The following is a 23067-nucleotide window of genomic DNA, read 5'->3' as shown; positions in this document are numbered from 1 at the left end:
TATTATCACATCTGTGGATGACCCAGTGGCCCATAGTTCGCAACATCCTAGAACATGTTCTAAAGCTCTAATGGCACAAAGCACCCTCACCCACTTTAGTTTTTTCCCTCTATGATTTTATAAAGAATTTAGTAGAAATGGGAACTGAAGATTTGCTCATTTTCAAGAGCAGTCAAAGTATACTCTAGAATATTCTGCTTGCACACATCTCAGTCCTTTAAAATTACCAGGTTCTTAGTGATCAACAGCTGTTCTTTAAATTAGTAACATTGCTTTTGAAACAAAATTCCCAATATTACCTAGTGTCTCACAGTGAAGAAAAAAGACTTCTTGGAACACATTTAAATTTTTGTTTTGAAACGTTATCAGTTTGAGGTTTTCTGAATACCATTTGACTCTTCGTAAGTGCAATGAAATGGAAACACTACCATGTTCTTTGGAAAAGCGTCATAGGAATGTGAATGTGAGGGGCTTGGTACCTTCCATTTTGAAGACCTGGTACATTGCACATCTTCCTAGGATGGTTCAAATCGTGAAGTTAGCGTCTGTCTTTTGTAAACACCACTCCCAAAGTGCGCTCTCTTTCTCTGAAAGCTGGAGACTAAAAGAATGAAGCACAGATCCTCTCCAGGCCAAGAGTTGCGTCATTAGCCCTTCGTGATCAATAAGAACATTGTGGTGGTTATTTCATAGCTGATTAACTTATATGTCTACAAGCCAACACTTGACTTGAAAGGCTGGTCTGGTTTCTCGCCGTGCGAGCGTGGCCTTTACTAGCCTGTCCTGGCACCGAGTTCTGGGACTGCTCTTCCCTGACCGCAACCAGGGTACAGCCCTTCAGTTTCGTAGTGAGTAACCCATCAGCTGGAGCCTGCACTTCTGTGAAAGGGCATTTTGTCTTTTAGCGCAGTACCATGATGGCAAGATAATTAGTGTTAGGGAGGGAAAAAAACAGAATCGAAAACTCATCAGATACCTGGTTGTGGACTCCTCACCTTTGGAGAGACTGAAAATGTAGTGGCTTTATTTTTCTTAATAACTGAGATAAATGCAAACCATTACAGGTAATTGAGCATTTAATGATGAGATGATGCAGAAAGGCATAACTTAATAAAAGTTATCCATCTGTTTCTCAGTTCCTTGTTGAAATACACTGTGTCTCTTGGCTTTTCTGTAATTGGTTTATATGATATTGTATTTTAATTCATGTCAGGATCTTAGAACTTCCTCTTAAGGTTTTTGTATTCTTCCTTGCAAACTTTCTGTTTCATTTTTAGGGAACTGGAATCCTCGCGTCCTGTAGTTGAAGTGTAGTTTTATTGTGTTCGACATTACTTTTAATTTCACCAGTTGTGGGGTAAATAAACCATTGTGTACTTGGGGAAAAAAATTGGCAGAAAAACAGAATATGTTAAAGACTCTTGCTTTTCATTGCTAGTGAGATTTCTCAACTGGAGCTTCTCTGTTTTATTTTGCCCCTGGCTAACATCTAAAGATCAGTAATAAAGCTCTATGCAAATACTTTCATGTATTTAAAGAACAATATTTTGACACTCATTGACACAAGCAAAAAAATACAACACTAAATTAGTGTTCAGGAAAACAATGAAGACATTGTTCATTCATATGAAATGAATGTGAAAAATGTTGTGTTATATTAACAGAAAAGATTGCTCCTCAGCTCTTGACCTTTACTGTTTGCTAAATGACATGACTTGTGATGTTGTGTAGTAATAGACAATTTTTTATTGTCAATAACGGATCTCAAGCAGTCACTGATACTGGTCAGACTACTGGAAATTCTAGTCACCAAAAATAAATGTTTATTCTCCAGAGTCTGGTAGTTTGAGGTAAGCTTTGCTAAAGATTTTTTAAAATATTTTTTGGACAGTTTGGAATTTCCAAATACTTGATAAGTTAAATATTTTGAAAATGTTAATTCAACATATTAAAGGCTTGTTTTTCTAGATTTCATCTAGATTTATAAATACTCCCCAAAAAATCTCCTGTCACCATCTATGTGCTTTCAAAATAATTGAACTTTTAGGAGCTCTCTTGATTTTTTTTTTTTTAATTTGGAGAACACAAAGGGGCTTTTTGTTCAATTTTCAGTAGTGTGGAGGGGACCTTATTGAAGGGGAAATTGTCCCTAAATTATTGCTTTTTATATATAGTGGAATTTCTTTCCTCCTGTATCACTAGGCTCCAATATTGCTGCTACAGTAAATGTTGTCTTAAATATACTACTTCCCTTTTCATCTCTTTCAATCAAGGACATTTACAGAGTCAGCATCTAGGAAATAATTATGATTACAGAAATGTTACACTCATGGATAAGACCAAGTCCACAAGGGCGATTTGACCTCCCAGAAGAATAACACTGTTTATGTTGGGATATTTTTATATTTAGCAACCAAAAATTAAAGACATAATGATTAAGTCTAAATCTATTCAAGTATAATTTTAAGAGAATTGAGTGGGAGAGTGACTTTTAATTTGAAATCCTAATTTTTGTGAATGAGGACATTGTGGAGAAACACATTTGAAATGAGTTTAAGTGAACAAGTTAGGTGGGACACTGATTCCCAGTTAGAAAGATGGTACATGTGTCCTAGCCAGTAGTTCTTTAGAGGAACTCAAGAATGAGCAGTGAACAGTGATCACTGGGAATGAAAAACAGACTAAGAATTCTCTGGAACTCTCCTGCTCCTCTCCTGTGCAGTAATTGTTTCCTCCTTTCTGCTCCATACCTCCTTTCCTGCTAGCATTTATCTCATTGGCCTTATGTTATTTTCGTTGCTGTTGGGCACCTGGCAGTCTTCTGTGTGGATTCTAAGATCTCTAATGGTGCCTTATTGCCTTTGGAACTGCCTTCCCACGCTGAGTACAGAGCCTGATACAGGATTGGTCCCACGCACTCAGACTCAGCAAAGTTCTGAAAGTCTTGTTCCTTCTGCAGCTGTTATCATCTGAGTTTATTGGCATAAGGAGTAGAAACCAACTCAGAGAAATTTAAGTAAAATGGGATTTATCATGAAGAGTGTTGGGATACTTTATAGGAACTGGGAAGTGAGATCTGCCTTCCTGTTTGTCTGTGCATCTCTCCTCTCCCTGCCCCCCAAGCCTTGTAGTCTGACTTTTCCCACTCCTCTGCCCCAATATGTCTCGGTGCTCAGCTCTGCTTCTTCTGCCGGCCTCCCCTTGGCTTCAGCAGGGCTGACTGACTCTGTGTGGCAGTCATCCAGCCCCAGTGTTCAGAGCTGTCCTACTCATTCAGCCTCTGGGTCTCTTATACAGACCCTTTGGAGACTGACCCAGAATATGTCAGGTCTCCATCCATGATAAGGGAGTTGGGAAGAAGAGGAGGTATAAAGACAGGTCACCTGGCTTAAATATGGCTGCCTGTTTCACTCCCTCAGCAAGAGCTGTGGGTAAGGATAGTCTTGCTTAGGGAAAAGGTTTTAGGAATCTTCCTTGCCTAGTGTCTTCTGGCTACGACCTGGAGTTTATGGTTCAGAAGTTCTTTCTTAAATGTCGAACTTTCAAAACACTTTTCTTATATAAATGTTGGTGTTCCATAAGCCAGGCACTGCAGCTACCTTGTTTATCCCTCCCTGATAGACCTGCCACCTAAATTTTTCATGAATGTTGACTGACTAACAGTACTAGGTTAGCCCATAGAAGTCCATGCAACTGTTTCTAACAACCATTTGTAACAGAATTTTTACATGAAAATGCATGTTCGCCTAATGCAGTAAAAAGAACACTAAAAGGGGGAACTGAGGGTCTACTTACAGCTCTGGCACTAACTAGGTATGTGACTTTAAGCAAGTCACATACTCTCCCTGGTTTCAGTTGCCTCACCTCTCAGATGAATTGAACTGGATGAGAACATCTCTGCGGTCCCTTCCAGCTATAAAATTCTGTGGCTCTGACTAACAGAATCAGGATTAAATTCACTCCACCCTTTCAGTCTTCCCTCCGCATGCTGTATATGGGTGCAAGAATTTGATCATGGAGAAAAACTATATCCTCCTAGGCACCAATAACCCTCACAGGCTACATAATTATTGTTGTCATCATCATCATCATGATAAATAATTGTCTTTAAACACTCACTATATCCCAGGCACTGTTCCAGGCACTTCACCTATATTAACCTATTTAATCCTAAAAACAACCCTATGAGGTAAATACTGTTATTGTTCTCATTTGTCTGAGGGACTGGAAGATTCGGGAACTTGCCAGAAATTACCAGGTAAGTCCTGGAGCTGGAGTTTAAACACAGGTGGTCCATCCAAGTTTGAGCTCCAGCCACAACAAGCAGTGGTTCTCAGTGTGGTCCCCAGACAAGCAAACTCAGCTTAGCCCTGGATCTTCTTAGAAATATAAATCTTCAGGCCCCACCCCAGGGCTATTGAATGAGAAACTCTTGGGCTGGAGGAAGCCAGCAATCTGTGTTTTAATCTTACAGATGATTCTAATGCACACTAAAATTTGAGAGCTCCTGGCTCTTCTCTTTAACACTGCCTTTCTACCCATAAGTGGTTCTGTAGGTATTTACTCCCCAGGAATGCTAATTGGGAAGTAAATACCTAGAGATGTGATAGTGTTGCCCATTTGTACATTGACAAGGCAAACATTCAAATATAGGTGATCATAAGTTAGGAGCTAGTTAGACTGCTTTTCAAGCTCTCTGTCTCCTAGTTGCCATCACTGATGAAATCCGTACAGGTAAAGTCTGGAGGTGGAGACAATCACAGATGAGGAAGAAGAGGAGTAATATTCCTCCAGCTGTGCTGCAGAGATGAAGAGGTCTCCTCCAAGAAGCCCTAGATGAATCTGACAAGTTGAGCGAATAGAATTATGGCAGCATGTCACACAGTATGTGGACTCTCCTTCCCTATAAGAGGGCAACCTACTCTTCAGCACTGACCCATCCCATGCAGGGCTCACTAGCTGCCTGTACTTACTGAGCAAGGTGGCCAGTCTGAACTGAAATGGGGTGTGAATGCAAAATACACACTGGACTTCAAAGACTTAGTACACAGAAAAATAATGTAGAATGTCCTGATAATATTTTATATTGAAATGATACCATACTGTATATATTGGGTTAAATAAAACATAAAAATTAGTTTCACCCTTTTACTTTTGTAATGTGACTAACAGAAATTTTTAAATGCAATGTGTGCCTTGTGTTATATTTCTCTTGGGCAGCATTGTTTCAGACTAAGCTTGTAAAGTCCTATTTCTATCTCTCGTAATGTACATCATATGGTATGTCTATAGTTTTTATTTATTGGTAACAACAATCATCAAACCTGGAACTGAGAGAGCTATTGCAACGCTAGGACCTGTTATTCAGGGAGCCCAGAACCAGCCCAGAAGTTGGATTCCAAAGGTCAGAGTCAGACTGAGAGGTAGAACCAGGTGGTCAGGACGGGTTTGAAGGATAAGGTCACAGAAAAGTCAGAGCTGGCTTCCTGAGAACATGTTTAGGCCAGGAACCACGAGGAGGGAGATGGACGATCAGGTGGTCATGAGGATAGAGTAACTTCCTGCTGCATGCCCACAGCTTTTATATTGTTCCTGCTGAGCCAGGAACTAATTCTAGAATGGCTTACCTGGGTATGCGAGTGGGAACAGGTAATTGGAAACACCTGGTTGAGGTAGGTGGCTGGGCACGCTCCAGGAAACAACCACTTCTGGGAAGTATGTTGTGACAGTAATGGTGTCAGGGCCAAGTTAGAGCATTTGTTAAATTACAGTGACCTGAAAGTGAGTTTCCATATTCCAGGTGTTAGTCTGCGAATTACTGTTGCCCTCTTATAGGCCTAACACTGCACGAAGTTAAAGATAGACGGAGCTCTCTACATAGAAACTACAGGCCGAGATAGTAATGCTTATGTCAAAGACAAACATAGTCACTTCGTTACTATATTGAAGCAATCAGCTTGTATTAGTCATCACAAGATAGCCCTTTGCAATAGATTTTTTCTAGAGAGGGCTGCAATAATCCCTCCCATTCAGCAGGCCCATTTGCTCTGTGACTCTACTACTCTTCTGATAAAGTGGGAGATCTGTTTCCCCTTTGTTGGAGTTTGGGCTGACCCTATAAACAGGAGTATGTAACTCTGGGTCACTTCTAGCCAAGGCCTCATGAAGCCTTGCAGCTTCTGTTTTGTAAAAAAGTTTGACCTAGATGGTGAGGGACCACATGGTTGGGGGACGTGTGAAGGAGAACTGAGGTGCATTTAGCATCAAGGACCCAGACCTGTGAGGGAGGCCAGTCAGATCACCTCGACCACAGGGAGCAGAGATGAGCCATCTGCACCGAGCCCTCCCAAATTCCTAGCTCATAGAATCCTGAGCATGAAAAAGGTTTAAGCCACTAGGTTTTAGGATGGCTTATTAAGCAGCATTAGACAAATGGGTTTATTTATATGTGGATTTCTCATTAAAGATTTTTCATATATTATCTTTATGGTCACATAATTTTGGGATATATATATAATTAACTTAAAATAATTCATTATGCACTCAGAATATGTTATGCTAAACATATATACAAGCTGTAGATTTTGCTCAAATTAATTTTCAGTTCTAAGCGGCCACAAAATGATATTACATAGGAAGGGAGACTGTAGATACCCGTGTCAATACTGCCAGTTGGCATGGAGATGCTGCTGAAGGAGGAACCAGTTTTACTGTCAGTGCCATAGCCCTCGAGCTGAGAGAGGATGCAGGCTGTGATCCGGGGAGGGGCAGAGAGGAGGCAATACTGCCAGACAGCACCATAGCAGCCTGGTGATTGATGGACTGTTCTGTGAGCAACGTGAACCATCCAAGGGCTGAAAAAGGAGGACAGCCGCATCCTGAAACAGAGAATATTATGAGTTCGAGGAGAGGGTTTAGAGAGAAGTTTGAAATGCAGCAGCCAGCCGCCCTCAGTATGCTTTCCTGTGTCTTCTCATACGATTCTTCAGCAAATGATCCCACCTTGTTTGAACAGTATTAATAATTGAAAAGGCACTACCCCCAGGATCTATACCAGAGGTGAAAGTGAAGAAAGGATTGCAAGGAGAAGAAAAGGAACAAAACAGATGAATAACCCATATCCTAAGGAGTATTATTCAAAGAAAAATACATGGCTGGAGCTCAGTTCATTGTTCTCCATAGCTTTCAGAAAATTATAGGCAACATGTTTGTGTTCGGTTTGCTAAACGCAAAGGTGGGCAAATTACAGTCCATGGGCCAGTGAGTGTGTTTGTAAATAATGTTTTATTGGAACAAGCCATGCCCATTTGTTTCTGTTCTGTCTGTGGCTCATCTCGTGCCACAATAGCAGAAATGAGTACTTGTGTTAGGTACCGTATGGCTCAGGAGCCTAAAATATTTACTACTTTGCCCTTTAAGAAAAAGTTTTCTGACCCCGGCTTAAAGAAAATAAATGAAAGAGTTAAGCTGGAAGTAATCAGGAAGGATATAGAAGAGAAAAAGGAAATCAGTCCAGAAACTGAAGCTACCTTAGCAACAAAATTTAAAATAAATGTTACTGAAAACAGTCAGGTGAACAAACAGGAAGAAACCACATAAAATAATATGGAGAAGACCAAGCATAAAAATGATTAGATGGAGTATAAGAGGCATAGAAGGCAGAAGAAAAGAGATACAACATGAGCATAATTGGTACACCTGGAAAGAAATGGAACAATAAAAGAGGGAAATATACTAAAAGATTCATAGAAGAAATAAATACTTAACTTGAATCTGCATATGGTATGCCAGAAAAATTGAATTCCAAATGATTTACATAAGACTAGGGGCTTTTAGGTTTTCAGTTCTCATCCAAGGATGAGGAAAACTAACCTTAGCCTTGGAATTTATAGATTGGTGTATGTGGCTGGAAGAAAAACACAAAGAGCAGGGCAGATTTTGACATAGCCTTTTTCCTTTGGTGCATATCAACCTAGAATAATACATTAACACCAAAAGTAAGAAGTAAAAGCTCTGTCACTTTCTAAATTGTGTTCTGTTGTTCTTATTAATTTATTATATAATGATTCTTTTCCTCCTTAGAAACTCAGGATCTTTAAAATGAAGGTGAAGGACTCTTTATCAAATGAATCCACAAACCACAGTAATTTTGGCCATGAGGAAAATTAATAGATTAAAAAGTCCTTAAGACCAGCCCCTGATTTTATGCTAGATGGTTTTCTTGATATTGTTTTATTTATATAATCATATGGCACCTGTTTCCCAACTATGTCATAGTAAGGGGGAGTATCCCCTGCTAACCCTCAGAACTACATATGTTGGTACTACAAAGCATAAGGCCTGATCTAGTGCAAGACTACTTGAAGTCCTGACCTAAACTGTGCATACCAGGCTGCTATCATGAAAACAGCTACTGAACAAAGTTTAAAGACAAAATGTATATGATTGGAACCCCAGTTGGCATTTTTTAATCAGGAATTTTAATATCCATTTTTTCAAATTCCTATGATTTTTATTAGAATTATTTCATAGACTTTCTCCCCTAATATATAGATTAATTATATGTTAATTAATCTATATATAGAATCATTAGATAATAAATTAATAAAAACAATGAAAAATCTGTTCTAAGATTTTTATGACAGTAGCACATAAAGCACAAAGCACAGGGCTGAAAAAGCAGCAGTCAAATAAACATAGTTAAACATAACCTTCATTAACAAATCTTGTTATTCATGGATGACAGCTCAGTTAATAAATGTTTGTGGCTTGGATACTGAACTGGAGGTTAATGGCGAGGTAGAAGCAATTGTAGAATCCAGATTTTTAAGACAAACACACATCACACCCCAAAAGGCATGCATGGAATCAGGTGTAGTTAGTCGGCTGTGGTGATGTACTTTGGGTGTTCTCCTTCACTGGTCCAACTGTGAACAGCCTCCAGAGCTACCAAATCAAGGAGAGAGGAATGATCCTTCACTGCCTACTTCCGCGTTCATGACTTGAATGGCCAAAGAGTAGATTGTGGGGGGCAGTGTTTTCACTCAAATTTTCTACAGTTTTATTTTGACTTCTCTTAATTAGATTTAGAAAACAGATAGCTTCTATCTATAATTATACAGTTAGAAAAGAACGCATGTCCGAATTTAACTAATACACAGCCATCTACACTCGGCCTTCAGAGGTCAATGATATGGCCTCAGATTTCTTCTCTACTTCATGTACCTTAAAAGCAAAACGAATGTGAGACATGATTTGAAAACTGCACTTTTCATTTGCCATTAAGGGACATTTTTATGTTGAAGAATCTGAAGCCTTGGTACATTCTTTAACTGATTGTCTTTCCTCCCTGTGGGATGGATTAAAAAGCAGGGGATTTTTTTGTTTGCACTGGTGATCAGGTCACGGCAGAAAGTAAATAAGTATCAGAGGAAGTGGATAAGTCAGTCATATCCTTAAAGGGCACTGAAAGAATGTGGGAAGAACTCTCTTTTTTCTCCTTCATTCCTTGAGAGACAAAGAGAGAGGACTGACATCTAAAACATGTAACCTCAAAATTGTTTCTATAGTCAGAAGCCAAAGCCGAGTGGCGATTTGATCACAGATTGTGGCCTGGCTGTGTCATGGGTCATATGTTCAGCATGTGAACAGGAAGGTGAGAAGTGGTGAGCTTTTGCCTCAGTTGTGCCATCCATCAGAGAATAAATGGACCAAATCAACGTGTGCAGCTGTATAAGGAGGTGAATGGCTGAGTACTTCTCACACAGGGGCCTTTGTGTCCTGGACATGATCTAGCATTATGATGGGATGCACTGGGCCTCGGCTTTGTGGCAAATTACTAACCCATTATCACACCAGAACACAAGATCATTTATCTTCTAATCCAGAATGTCACCTGTTCTTCATTTACCAGTCAATAACCATTAATTATGCTCGGTGGAAATTTAAACAAAGCCCTTTCCCTCTGTTAAAACCAGTAAACTATTCAGTAATAACAAATAAATCTGGAGTTGTATATCCTTTCCCTTCCCATTCCCAGACTTGAGTCTGGTACAATATGAACTCTACAGGAAATGCCTAGAAATTGATAGGTCAAAGGCCACAGATAGTCTGATGGAAAAGAAAAGAGCAGATTCTTGGCACTCACTTTAGTGAAAGTGAGAGGCTCCTACGGATCCCCAAATTCCTGTTGGGGAACAAAACAAGTACCAGGGAACTTGTGCCCAGTGTTTAAAGTAATCCACCATTAACCAGTAATCATATTTTCTCCTTTTATTTTTAGCAAGCCCTTGCTTTCTTTCACATGACTAAAAATATAATTTTTTCAAAACCATTCTAGCACAACACAGTGTTTCAAAAGAAATAAAATAAGCTGAGCAGTCCTGAAAGACCTATTTTAAATGTTATTTTTAGAATGGAAATTTGAGTAGAACACATGTAAGTGTATACACTAATCCCTCAGAAAAATGTTCAAATAGAAATTCTAGCCAGAAGCATAATTTAGTTTTTCCTAAAAACTTTGAAAGTATTTTTGAAGAAAGCCAAAACAAGTTGTGTGTGTGTGTGTGTGTGTGTGTGTGTGTTCGTGCATGTGGGTGGGTGGGTGCGGGTGTGTGTGCGTGTGCGTACACTCAAGGGAGGTGAGAGGGTCAGCTTAGCTGCGGAAGGGTGGCCAAAGGGCAGGCTCAGTCCCAGTGAAGCCAACAATACTGTGTGCCATTGGTCACACGGAAACTCAGTGAGATAATATGAATTCATTCCAAGGACTAGACCTGGGGCTCTTGTGTGGGATCTGGAAGGAGTGGTCAGAGTTTCCAGACAGAGGAGAGAAGAGGGCATTCTAGGCCACAGGAACTGCACGTGCAAGACATGGAGACACAAGGAGCTAGCCCCCCACCAGATCTCTACTAATGCACATGTGCCTCGAGGCCCGCAACAAAAGAGACATCTGTGAGGACCTTAACAACAGAGGGTGCTGTCACAAGGCTTGGCCAGCAGACCTGGGCTGCATTTCAGACCCCAGAGCATTTTTAAAAGTGGGCAAAAGCCCTGAGTTCAGGGAAGTACAAATATCTTGGAGACTCTGTGCTGCATGGACTATCCCAATAAAGAGAACCTCTTGCGTTTCCTGCCTTTTAAAAATGGATCAAGTATTATTATAAATACTAACCTTACTAGTGTGAATTTTTAAAGTGTTGTGACTCAGTTCATCAGCTGTGATCTCTTAATGCAAAATGACACCTGTAGATATTTTCATGAATGCCAGCAAAACTCCCTCCTAGCCAAGACACTTTCATTAATTACTTCTCAGTATGTCGCTGACCCCAATCTACTGCCATTGTCCCACCCAGTGTGCGTACCTCGAAGCCACATAAAACTGCCAAAAGTCTCATCCTCCATAAAACAAAAATAATATTGAAAAGTCCTATAATAGACCAAGAATACAAAATTTTCACAAGAAATAACTTTAAGTAAAAGATAAATATCTGGGTTTTTTAAATTTTTTTAGAAGGGTGCCACCAATTCAAGTGAATAAAGAGGAATTAAACCTTTTTGGGTTACATCCTCTGAGAAAGAAGGTGCTCCACTGCCTTCAGCAGCTTGTCTTTCAGCTGATTCAGTACCAATGAGGGAGACGCCAATCTGAACAGTTTTCTTTAGATGTTGAACCAGAGTGTAATACACATAATGTTGGGGACTGTGTTCTAGTAAGGTGCCTGTTATTTTCACCTATTTTATTTTGGAAAGTGATAGAAAAAAACAGTTGTCGTTGTTGTTGGAGGCTTGGATTTTTCTTAAAGAGGCATGCTGCAATCACATATAAGCTATACTTTTGTGGTTTTTAATCTACATCTTCAATCTGTATAACAAAATCATTAAAATTAAAGCACAGTTCCAAACTATAGAAATGATAGGCCTGTGTGCTGCTGATAAAAGTTGTTATAACCTAGTGGAGCAGGGCTGTGACCATTGCCACCAGTTTGTGTCTGAGACACGCAACCGCACTATTGCCCAGCTAGACTTCTTGTTCCTGTTGAAAAAGTGCACCACTGTGAAGCACACACTGAGCACCTGACCTTGAAATGCTGCCTGATGAATCCTGAACTCTGGTATATTCTTATTACCACTCAAATAACTTTTTTAAAAGTAGCAGTACTGTTCATTACATAATTGTTTTCCCTTTAATGATTCTTGATTTACTTTGCTTTTTGATGTCAACACCCTGAAAAATTTCTAACTTTATTGTTAGGAAATTTGGTTCTACTTTTGAGGAAGATCATCTGTCTTCAAATGACTTTTCCTTACCTTTTGTCCATGATGTTAAGGAAAATTGGGCAATTCTTTGTAAGCTCTTCTTTTCTTAAATATACTATAGAAAGTTTATTTGCCAGAGATGCTCTTGAATGTCTTGTTCCTCTAAATTATTGCCCAAAGACCTGCTGTGTGAGAATCAAGGTGCCTAAAACATGTCTTCCAGCCTATTGGTGGGAACTTCTGTGTCCCAGGCATCTATGCTGAGATGTTCCCCTGATGCTTCTGATGCTCATTAAAGTTGGAGAACCACTACTGTGATGTTGAGAATATTGTTTTAAATTCATGGTTATTTTCTAGCTGTGCATGTCAACGTATTCAAACAAGGAGGCCATTAGACTGAGGTGACATTTAATTCCTTAACAGCCTATGTAAGTGAATCAATACCTAAGCCAGAGTGAGTGCACTCAAATCCAACAAAAGGAACCTTAGGAACAACCAATCACAAACAGTTACCTCTGCTTTTTCAAATAAGGCAACGTGTAAACTATAGTCAATCATGTAATTCCTTTGTTTTGCTTCAGTGTCTACTGTATGAAAACCCTACTCCTAGTTCCTGTTGGTATAGCACTCTTAACCACCTTTGATTTAGTGCTGCCTTATTCAAATTGATGTATGTTCCTATAAAGTCTTGGGGGAAAAAATTAATATGCATCAGTTTACTTTTTAGCAATGTCCATATCTAATTTTATTTTTTTACAGAAATTTTTTTTATTCATTTGAGGGAGAGAGTGAGAGTGCACGTGTGGTGGGGGTGCAGAGGGAGAAGTAGAGAGAATTCTAAGCTGGCTGCATGCTGGACCATAGCCCGATGTGGGGCTTTATCTCAAGACCCCAAGATCATGACCTGAACCAAAACCAAAAGTTGGTGGCTTAACCCACCATGCTACAACCCTCCAGTTACATGTTTTTGATACAATTATGTTTCTCAAGTGACAGCTGGATGCAACTTTAACTTGGATGTGCCTCTCTCTCTTTCTAGGCTATGTGGCTGATGTTGCAGAATGATGAGCCAGAGGATTTTGTCATAGCGACTGGGGAAGTCCATAGTGTTCGGGAATTTGTAGAGAAATCGTTTTTGCACATTGGAAAAACGATTGTGTAAGTATGAATTGATTTCCGGCCACATATCAGACACTTGCTGGCTGGTTTGCATGTGTGCTTGCTCTTCCAACTTTGTTTTGTCTTTTTCCCCTTTTAGTCTCTTGTAGAGCAATACATGGAGTTTCAGTATGAAACAGGGACTTTGTTCTGCATTACATCCAATCCCAGTTACATTTTATCTTTTTTTTTTGAAAGTTTTTAATTTTTTTAATTTTAAATTTTTTCTATGGCTGACACATGGTTTACTGTGATTTAACTGTAGGTAATTCTACTCTTACTAGATCAATGTGATAATATTATACAATTGTTTTTAATATTTTCATTTATATTTTTAAAATTTTGAAACCACAAAAAAACTGAGAGAGAAATTTCAAATCCATTACAAACAGTCTTCTTTTCTTTGAACCGTTGAGAGTAGGTTGCCAACCTGATGCCCCATCACCCCTGGACTTTTGTGTGTATTTCCTGTAAACAATGGTATTCTCCTACATAAACACAGTACAGTGGTATTTTCCTACATAAACACAGTACAATCATCAAAATTAGGAAATTCACAATGATAGGTTACAACTCTCTAATCCTTAGATTTCATTTGAGTTTTGCCAGCTGGGCCAATGATATGCTTTATACCGAAATGATCTAGTTTATAATCATGCGTTGCATTTATGTGTTTTGTTACACAGATTTTGGAGTGAAATTTTTGGAATGTTTGCAAGATTTTTCTGAAGTCCTTTATTATAGATGGAAAATTTTTTTTCTGGTAATTTTTTATTGTGTTAAAACATATATACACATACAAAAAATTTGCTATTTTAACCATTTTTAAATATACATTTCAGTGACAATAAATATATCCACAATGTTATACAACCATCACCACCATCCATCTCCAGAACTTTTTCATCTTCCCCAACTAAAACACAGGACCCATTAAACAGTAACTTGCCATCCATCCCTCCCCCCAGCCCCTGACAAACACCATTATACTTTATATCTCAAAGAATTTGCCTACTCTTGGTACCTCATATAAATCAGGTTATATAGTATTGGTCCTTAGTGTTTGGCTTATTTCATAAAACTCAATATATTCAAAGTTGATTGAATATCAATCAATATTCAATCATTTCATTCCTTTTTAAGGAATCAATCATCATCATTTCATTCCTTTTTAAGGAATGAAATCCTTAAATCATCATTTCATTCCTTTTTAAGGTTGAATAATATTCCATTATATGTATATGCTACGTTTTGTTCATCCATTCATCTTTTGTTGAACACTTGGTCCCTTCCAGATTTTGGCTATTGCAAATCATGCTGCTGTGACATGGATATACAGATATTCATTTGAGTTCCTTCTTTCAGTTCTTTTGAATATATAGTTAGGAGTAGAATTTCTGGGTCATATGATTATGTTTAACTTTTTGAGAAGCTGCCAAACTGTTTTCCAAAATCCATTTTTGAAATATAAGAAAGGACTTCTACTTTGAGCTATGATAGAATGACAGAAATCAGATTAAATCTCCTATCTTAAAAAAAAAAAAAAAGAAACTACATAAAATATATGAAGTAGTTGTTTTAGACAGTGGACAATAGGTAGTGCAAGTCTGTGATCTTTGATAGAAAAGAAACAAATGAGGTGACCCCTGCAATCACTCTGGGCCTCTTCCTAGAGGCACAGTCTTAACCATGAAACATGAAAGAGGCACTCCAACAGAGAAAACTGTTTTGCTGAGTTGAGGAGGTAGAGGTCAGAATTTAGAGTCTGAGTCACCTAACATTAGGGAGCAGAGTTCTAGAAAAGTGGGCTCTACAAAGAAAAACAACCTCCAGAAATCTGTATAAGGACCCCATTCAGTTTGTATTGAATAATAAGATGTAGATGTCCTAAAAACATGTCCTAGAAGAAATTCCATAAACTTAGATGAAGAACTACCTGGGAGCTGGGAACTGAGCATTCATCAGAGCTTACTCAAGTCTAGGAAGCATCTGCATTTCAGCCAGTCTCAGTGGAGAGAACTTTTTCATCACTCAGAGAAGTGATACCAATTCTAAAGCACTATGTCTCAATAATGTGGCTAATCCTGAGAGTAAAGGCTACTCCAGACTTAGACTAACAAACTTTAAGTACAAACTTCAAAAGGACACAAGGAACAAACCTCTACCATAACAAAGCTCAGCATTCTTCAAAAGAAGAGAGTAAAATCTAGACTCATAATATAAATTTCTTAACATTCAACATTCAATAAAAAAAATTAGTAGGACTGTCAAGAAGCAGGAAAATATGACCTACAACCAAGAGAAAAACCAATCAGTAAAAACAGTCTGGGGAATAATAGAGATGATGTTATAAGCACTCAGAGATGTTAAAAAGCTATTATAACTACACTCAAATATCTTGGGAAAAACATGGGTTTAGTGAGAAGAGTGAGAAAATACATATTTAAACATAGCTAGATGGAGCTTCTAGAGATGGAAAATTAAATATCTGTAATGAAAAATTCACTGTTGGTATCAAGAACAGATTAAATACTGCAGAAGAAAGGATTGTTGAACTTTAAGTATATAGAAGTATAATATTAGAAATTATCCAAGATGAAACATGGAAGAAAAAAAAAAGGCTGGAGAAGGAAAAAAATAATAATAAAAGAAAACAAACAAACAAACAAAAAAACAGAGTCTCAGTGATCTGTGGAGCAATATCAAGCTAACTAACATGTGTAACTGGAGTCCCAGGAGGAAAAGTGGGTAGAGCACAGAGGAAAAATTAAATATTGGCCAAAATCTCCCCAAATTTGGTGAAAACAATAAAATCACAGATCATTAAGAGACACTGTATCCCAAACAGGATTAACACAAAGAAAATTTCACCCGGGCCCATCATAGTCAAATTACTGAAAATAAATGCTAAAGAGAAACTCTTAAAGGCAGCCAGAGAAAAAAGAGAACTGTTTACAGAGGAACAGATAAAAGAAAGTTTTGTTATCAGAAACTATGTAAGACGAAAGACAGTGGAATAACAGTTTTAAACTGCTGAAAGAACCCTACAACCTAGAATTCTATACCCAGAGAAACTGTTTCAAAAATGGAGGTGAATTAAAAACTATTTTCAGACAAACAAAGGCATTGATAGCAGACATTTAGAGAAAAGGAAAATGATAATAGTTCTAGATGTGGATTTCTAGGGGGGAATGAAGATCAAAAGAAACAATAAATATGTTGGAAAACATAAAAGGTTTTTTCCCTCATTTTAAAATTTCTTTAAAAATCAATTGGTTAGAAGTTAAAATCATAATACTATATTATGAAATTTCTAATATGCATAAATAAATTATATGACAACAGTAGCATAAAGTATGGGGCAGGATAGAAGCATTTCATTACTTTATTGTTTGTAAGATTCTTAAACTAGATGCAAATTGATATAAAATTATTCAGAGATAATCTGAAGTAAGTTGAAGTGCATACTACAAACTCCAGAGAAACTACTAAAAACAAAATAAAAAGTAGCAATAAGGCAACAGTAGAGTTAAAATGGAGTCCTAAAAAAGTGTTTCATCTAAAAGAAAGAAGAAGAGACAATGGGAACAAATAGCAGATGGGACAAATATAAAGCAAATAACTATATTGATGATTAGGTCCATTAAATTCTCTAAAAACAAAGAAATAATTTGTTGCACTTGATAAAAAAGCTATATGCCATCTACAAGAGACACACATCAAATATAAACATACAGGTGAAAAGTAAAAAGATGAAAAGAGAGAAAATACAAACACTAACCCATAAGGGACCTGGAGTGGCTATATTTATATGTGACAAATTAGAATTCATTTAATTAGAAGGTATGAGTCATTTCATAATTTAAAAGGGATCAATTCATCATGAAGACATAACAATTTTAAATGTATATATACCTTATTACCATTAGTTCAAAATACTAACAGATCTGAGGAAAAATAGACAAACCTTATATCTGAGTACTTCAACACTCTTCTGTCCATAGTTGACAGAACAGGTAAACAGAAAATCTTTGAGGATAGAAAAAACTAGAACAACATAGTAAGTCTACTTGACCAAATTGACATTCTTAGAACATACCACCCCCCCTAGCCCAGAGCAGCAGAATACATATATATGCAAATGTACCTGTAACAGTCACCATATAGACCATATTCAGTGCCATAAGAGAAGTTTATAAATTTTAAAGTATTAAAATTACAAGAAGATGTTTTCTGAACAAAATGAAATTCAAGTAGAAATTAACAACCAAAAATAAAAAAAAATGTTTAAGATCCCCAAACATTTGGAAACTAAACAACACACTTCTAAGTAATTCACAGGCTAATGAAGAAACCACAAAGGAAATTAGAATATATTTTAAACTAAATGAAATGGGAACAGCATGCCAAAATTTGTGGGATCTAGCTAAAGCAATGCTTCAAGAGAAGTTTGTGGCTTTGAGCACCAATATTGAAAAAAAAAAAAAGATCCCGAGCCAGTTATTCATTGTAAGAAGTAACTTCCCTTGTAAGAAGCTAGAAGAAGAGCAAACTAAACCCAAAGCAAACAGAAAGAAGAATTGATAAATGTAAGAACAGAGATTGATGAAATAGAAAGCGGAAAAACAGTGGAGAAAAATCAGTGCAACCCCAACCTGGATAAACTTTCATCCAGACTGATCAGGGGAAAAAGAGAAGACATATTATATGTATTAGAAATGAGAGAAGGAACATCACTACAGATCCTGAAGATATTAACAGAATAATAAGGATATATTATGAAAAACTTCTGTCAGTGACTTTTTCAAACTAGAGGAAATGGACAAATTCTGTAAAAGATACAACATTGCCAAAACTGACTGAAGAGAAAAATAGAAGTCTTGGTTCTATCTCTTAGAAAACTCAATTTTGAGTATTTAATAAAGAAAATAATACCCTTCCTATAAACACTTAGAAAAGAGAAGAGAATACTTCCTAACTCATTTTATTTGGCCAACATTATCCTGGTACTAAACACAGAAACTGTTTAAGTGTGTGCAGACTTGTATTCCACATAAACATAGAAATAAAAAATCACTACAAAAATATTAGCAAATTGAATCTATCAGTATATAAAAAGTTGATATATCATGACCAAGTGGGATTTGTCCTAGGAATCAAAAATAAGTTTGCAATTTAAATATCAACATAATTCACTATATTTTAAAAAACGGAAGAGAGAAACCATATGATTTTTTTCAATAGTTATAGAAAAAGCATTTGAAAAAAAATTTAATGACTATTTATTATTAAAGAAAAAAAAAACTTCCAACACACTAGGTAGGAACTGAAGGAAATTTCCTCAAGTTGATAAATAGCCTCTGAGAAAGCCCCACAATTAACATCATACTCAATGTTGACAGACTGAAGGCTCTTCTCCTAAAAATCAGGATCAAGGCAAGGATGTCTCCTTTTATTATTCCTTTTCAAAATTGTCTTGAAGATCCAAGCCAAAAATAAAACAAGAAAAAGAAATGAAAGAGAGAACTATATCTGTCTTTATTCACTGATAGCATGATGGGGTACATATAAAACTTTAAGTATTCTACCACTGAAGTAACCACTAAAACTAACAGGTGTATTTAGCAATTCCACAAGATACAAAATCTGTACATAAAAATCAATTTTACTTATATGTATACAAAAACACTGATCAGAGAAACCAAAATAGCCCTAAATAAATAGAGGAATATACTATGTTCTTGGATTAGAGGACTGAATGTTGATAAGATATAGATTCTCTTAGAATCTTAAAATCAGTCTATAGATTGTGTGCAGTCCCAATCAAAATCACAGACATTTTTGGTAAAAACTGACCTGCTGATTCTAAAATTTATATGAAACTGCAAAGGATCTAAAATCATTTTGAAAAAAAAGATCAAACTTCCTTTAACACCTAATCTGCATGATATTGACATAAGGATAGATTTATAGATCAATGGAACAGAATATAAAGTCCAGAAATAGACTCTTACTTGTACCACCAATTAAATTTTTATAAAGATGTCAGGGTAATTATTGGGGAAGGATAGTCTTTTTAATAAATGGTGTTGGAATCCTGAATAGCCATACCATTTGGGGGTAGGGAGTGAAACTCAATCCATAAATCATATCATACAGAAGTTAACTGAAAAAGGATTATCAATAGAAACATAAGAGTTAAAACTAAAAAACCATTAGATGAAAACATAGAGGAAAGGTTTTGCAACTTCAAGGTAGGCAAAGATAACCTTGTTTCTCTACTAGGTTGAATTATAAGAGTTTTTATGTTTTGGTTCTCTCAGTCCATGACTGCCTTTTCAGTTTCTCAACAGTACCTTTCAAGTAGCAAAAATTTTACATATTCATGTAATGCAATTTATTATTCTTTATGGCTTTTTGGTTTCTGTGTGTGTTTGCAGTGAATGTTTATATCAATTTGGGGTGAAGCCAAGGATTTCTTAGGACACCAAAATCAAGAGCCATGAAAGGAAAAAAAAAATGACAAACTGAATATCACAATTAAAAACCTGCTTTTTGGAAGTGACCATTAGGAAAATGAAAAGACAATCATGATCTGGGAGAAAATAAGGGTAATACTTATATCAGACAAAAAAAAACTTCTATCTGGACATGGAAAGATCACCTATAACTCAAAAATAAAAAGACAAATGACTCAATTTAAAAATGGGTCCAATATCTGAACAGATAACCTCACATAAGAAAATATACAAATAGCTATTTAGCACATGAAAAGATGCTCAACAAGACTAATCAACTGGGAAATGTTCATGAAAAGCACAATGTAACACCACTACACCCCCATTAGAATGACCACCATGCCCAAGTATTGTTGAGGATGCTGAAACAGCTAGAGCTCTCATACATTAGTGATGAAATATAAATGGTACAACCACTTTGAAAAATAGTTTCAAAATATTTTCTTAAAAAATAAAATCTATATTTATCACATGACCAGCAATTTTCCCAGACATTTCCCAAAGAAAAATGAAAATGTATATCTACATAGAGTCTTATACATGAATATGTTTAATGGCTTCATTCCTAATAAAGCATTGCCTTCCCTAACATTCAATCAACGAGTAAATGAATAAACAAATGTTATGTATCTGTACAGTGGAATACTATTTAGATACAGAAAGGAGTGGACTAGGATGAATCTTAAAATCTAATGATTTTAAAATCAAGCATCATTGCTTAGTGAAAGAAGGTTAGCCACAAAATAGTACATACTATATAATTCTATCTATATGATATTCTAGGAAAGAATAATTTGGACTGATCGAAAGCCAGTCATTGATTTCTTGAGTGAGATGGGCTGAGTTTGGGGTGGTGACTGGGAAAAAGAACAGGGAAATCTTTTAAGGTGGTAGAAATGTCTCATATCTTGACTATAGTGGTGATTGCATAAATGCAGGCATTTTTCAAAACTCATCAAACTATACCCTTGTTAGATATTTTATTATTTGTAAAATATACCTCAATATAGTTGATTTTTTAATAAAAGGATTAGAAAACAAGGAACTTTAAGAGCCTATCATCAAGGAATATTTAAGTTAATTTAATAAAGTGTTATCACACTATTTAAAATAATGCTTAAGAGGACTTTGAATAACATAAAGTATGATTACAACAATCTTAAACTAAAAAAAAAAAAAGATACAAGTTTAGATCTGTTGTATGATCTAAACTCTCTAAGACTATGCCTATAAAAGATTAGAGGAAAACGTTTTCCTGCCAAAAATTTAACAATGGCACTTTCTACATTGTGGAATGTAGAAAGTGTGTGTGTGTGTGTGTGTGTGTGTGTGTTTGTAGTGAATGTTTATATCTACTATATATATTGCTTTGTATCCAAACTGTCTGTGAGGAACTTGTACCCTTTTTTAGTGAGAACTCATGTTACACACATTTTTTTTAAAAATATCAGGTAGTATTATAAATGAATCCCCAAAGAAGACTCTTTTTTTTTTAATTTTTTTTAAAGATCTTATTTATTTATTTGACAGACAGAGATCAACAAGCAGGTAGAAAGGCAGGCAGAGAGAGTGAAGGGGAAGCAGGCTCCTCACTGAGCAGAGAGCCCGAAGCGGGGCTCGATCCCAGGAGCCTGAGATCATGACCTGAGCTGAAGGCTTAGGCCTTAACCCACTGAGCCACCCAGGTGCCCCAAGAAGACTCTCTTTTGGAAAAGTGGATGAGACTTGGCCTTTCTCCCATCTTGGAGATAATGTTTGCAGTCACCAGGCCATTCTCTGACCTGTACTCCCATGATCCAAATGCCTATTTTCTGACCTAGCACAGTCCCTCACAAAGTAGGATGCTATTCCAGGAGATGTCGATGAAAGCATTCCATGTCTAGTTCATTTAGAAAATACTGAATATTATAACCCCCCTTGGAGAATTGCCAGTAAAGAAACTGTTTAACTTTGTTTAATCCAGCATTTTCCAAGCTTAATTTTTAAGTTTATATTAAAAGCTTACACAAACAAGAGTTCTGTGGATCACCCGCTGGGAAATGTTCTTCTGTTGTTCAAACCTGAATACCAGATACCCATTAAGTCTGACTCCTTCCCTGAAGGAGTAGTGCTTGCCATTGGCAGTTTCTCCGAGAAGGTCCAGTAAAGCAGTTGAGTCGGTTTTACTAAAATCTATTTCAAATTTCAGGCAGCGGACTTCATTTTGTTTCAAAAGGCACACTAACCACAAATCAAGCTTTTAGTGGTATATTAAAAATTGTCTCTGAATGGTATATAACATTTTGGTAAAATACAAAGTTTTTTTCCAAATTCTTCCAGAAAAAAAGAGATTGATATGAGGTGCTAATCACTTTGTCACTTTCATAAGAGTCTTCTGGGTGGCTGAGCATCACCCTGGCAGCACTCACCTGCCCAGTGCCCAGGACCTGCTCCAGGTCTTTCTGTGTCATACCATTGGAGTTGTGGGAACAGAATGCTTACAGTGCATATTCTTCATAGTTTGTCTGAAAATATCAAATTCCTTCTCAGGGCTAGATAATAAAATCATGATGGTTTTGTGAATGCTGTCTGCAAGTTCTGTTCTATTGTTTGTTTTTTTTCAATTTCCTTCCTCTGGATCTTCTTAGGGCCCCATGCATCAGCATACCGATCTCAGCTGGAGGAAGAGCAGGGAAGCCACAGGCAATTTCATGTGCTAAGGCCAAGCCTGCTCCTTGGGCTTCAGAGTCCCTGCTGCAGCTGTGAGCTCTGACAGGCCAGCGAGTCCTTCTTGGGAACAGTGTCCACACAGTCAGAAAGCAGGCAGAAAGAAGCAAAGAAAACACACTGAGATCTAAACAAAGCTGGGAAGGCCAGGGATAGTATTGTACCTCAGTAACTCATAGATTATAATTTGCGGAAATATGCTTTTCTAAACTCTTCAGGAGGGCAGGCCTCTTTCTCCCAAGGATGCTGTTTTCATTTCTTTGTTTCAGACTTGCTAGCTTTCATTCTGAAGACATTCGTCCTTCTGTCTACACAGCCTGGCATGCTATTGTGTTGTAAAAGCACCATCTTCCCATCCTCGTGCCACATCCCCTGAGCTTGAATCCCAGCCCCATAGCTACCAAAGAGAGTCATTTACGATCACTGTGTC

General features: G+C 37.1%; 1 protein-coding gene across 3 annotated transcripts in view; it reads left to right on the top strand.

Moving 5' to 3' along the window:
• GMDS (GDP-mannose 4,6-dehydratase) overlaps nucleotides 1–23067 on the top strand; it is a 633896-nt gene that overhangs the window by 496544 nt on the left and 114285 nt on the right. For all 3 annotated transcript variants that reach the window (XM_044257882.1, XM_044257899.1, XM_044257891.1), the window contains one exon: nucleotides 13295–13413. In XM_044257882.1, coding sequence (XP_044113817.1) covers nucleotides 13295–13413 — 119 coding nt within the window. The remainder of the gene's footprint in view (nucleotides 1–13294; nucleotides 13414–23067) is intronic.

Source organism: Neovison vison, chromosome 1, assembly GCF_020171115.1.
Source record: "Neovison vison isolate M4711 chromosome 1, ASM_NN_V1, whole genome shotgun sequence".
NCBI classification, from domain to species: Eukaryota; Metazoa; Chordata; class Mammalia; order Carnivora; family Mustelidae; genus Neogale; species Neogale vison.
This window is presented reverse-complemented; position numbering and strand designations above follow the sequence as displayed.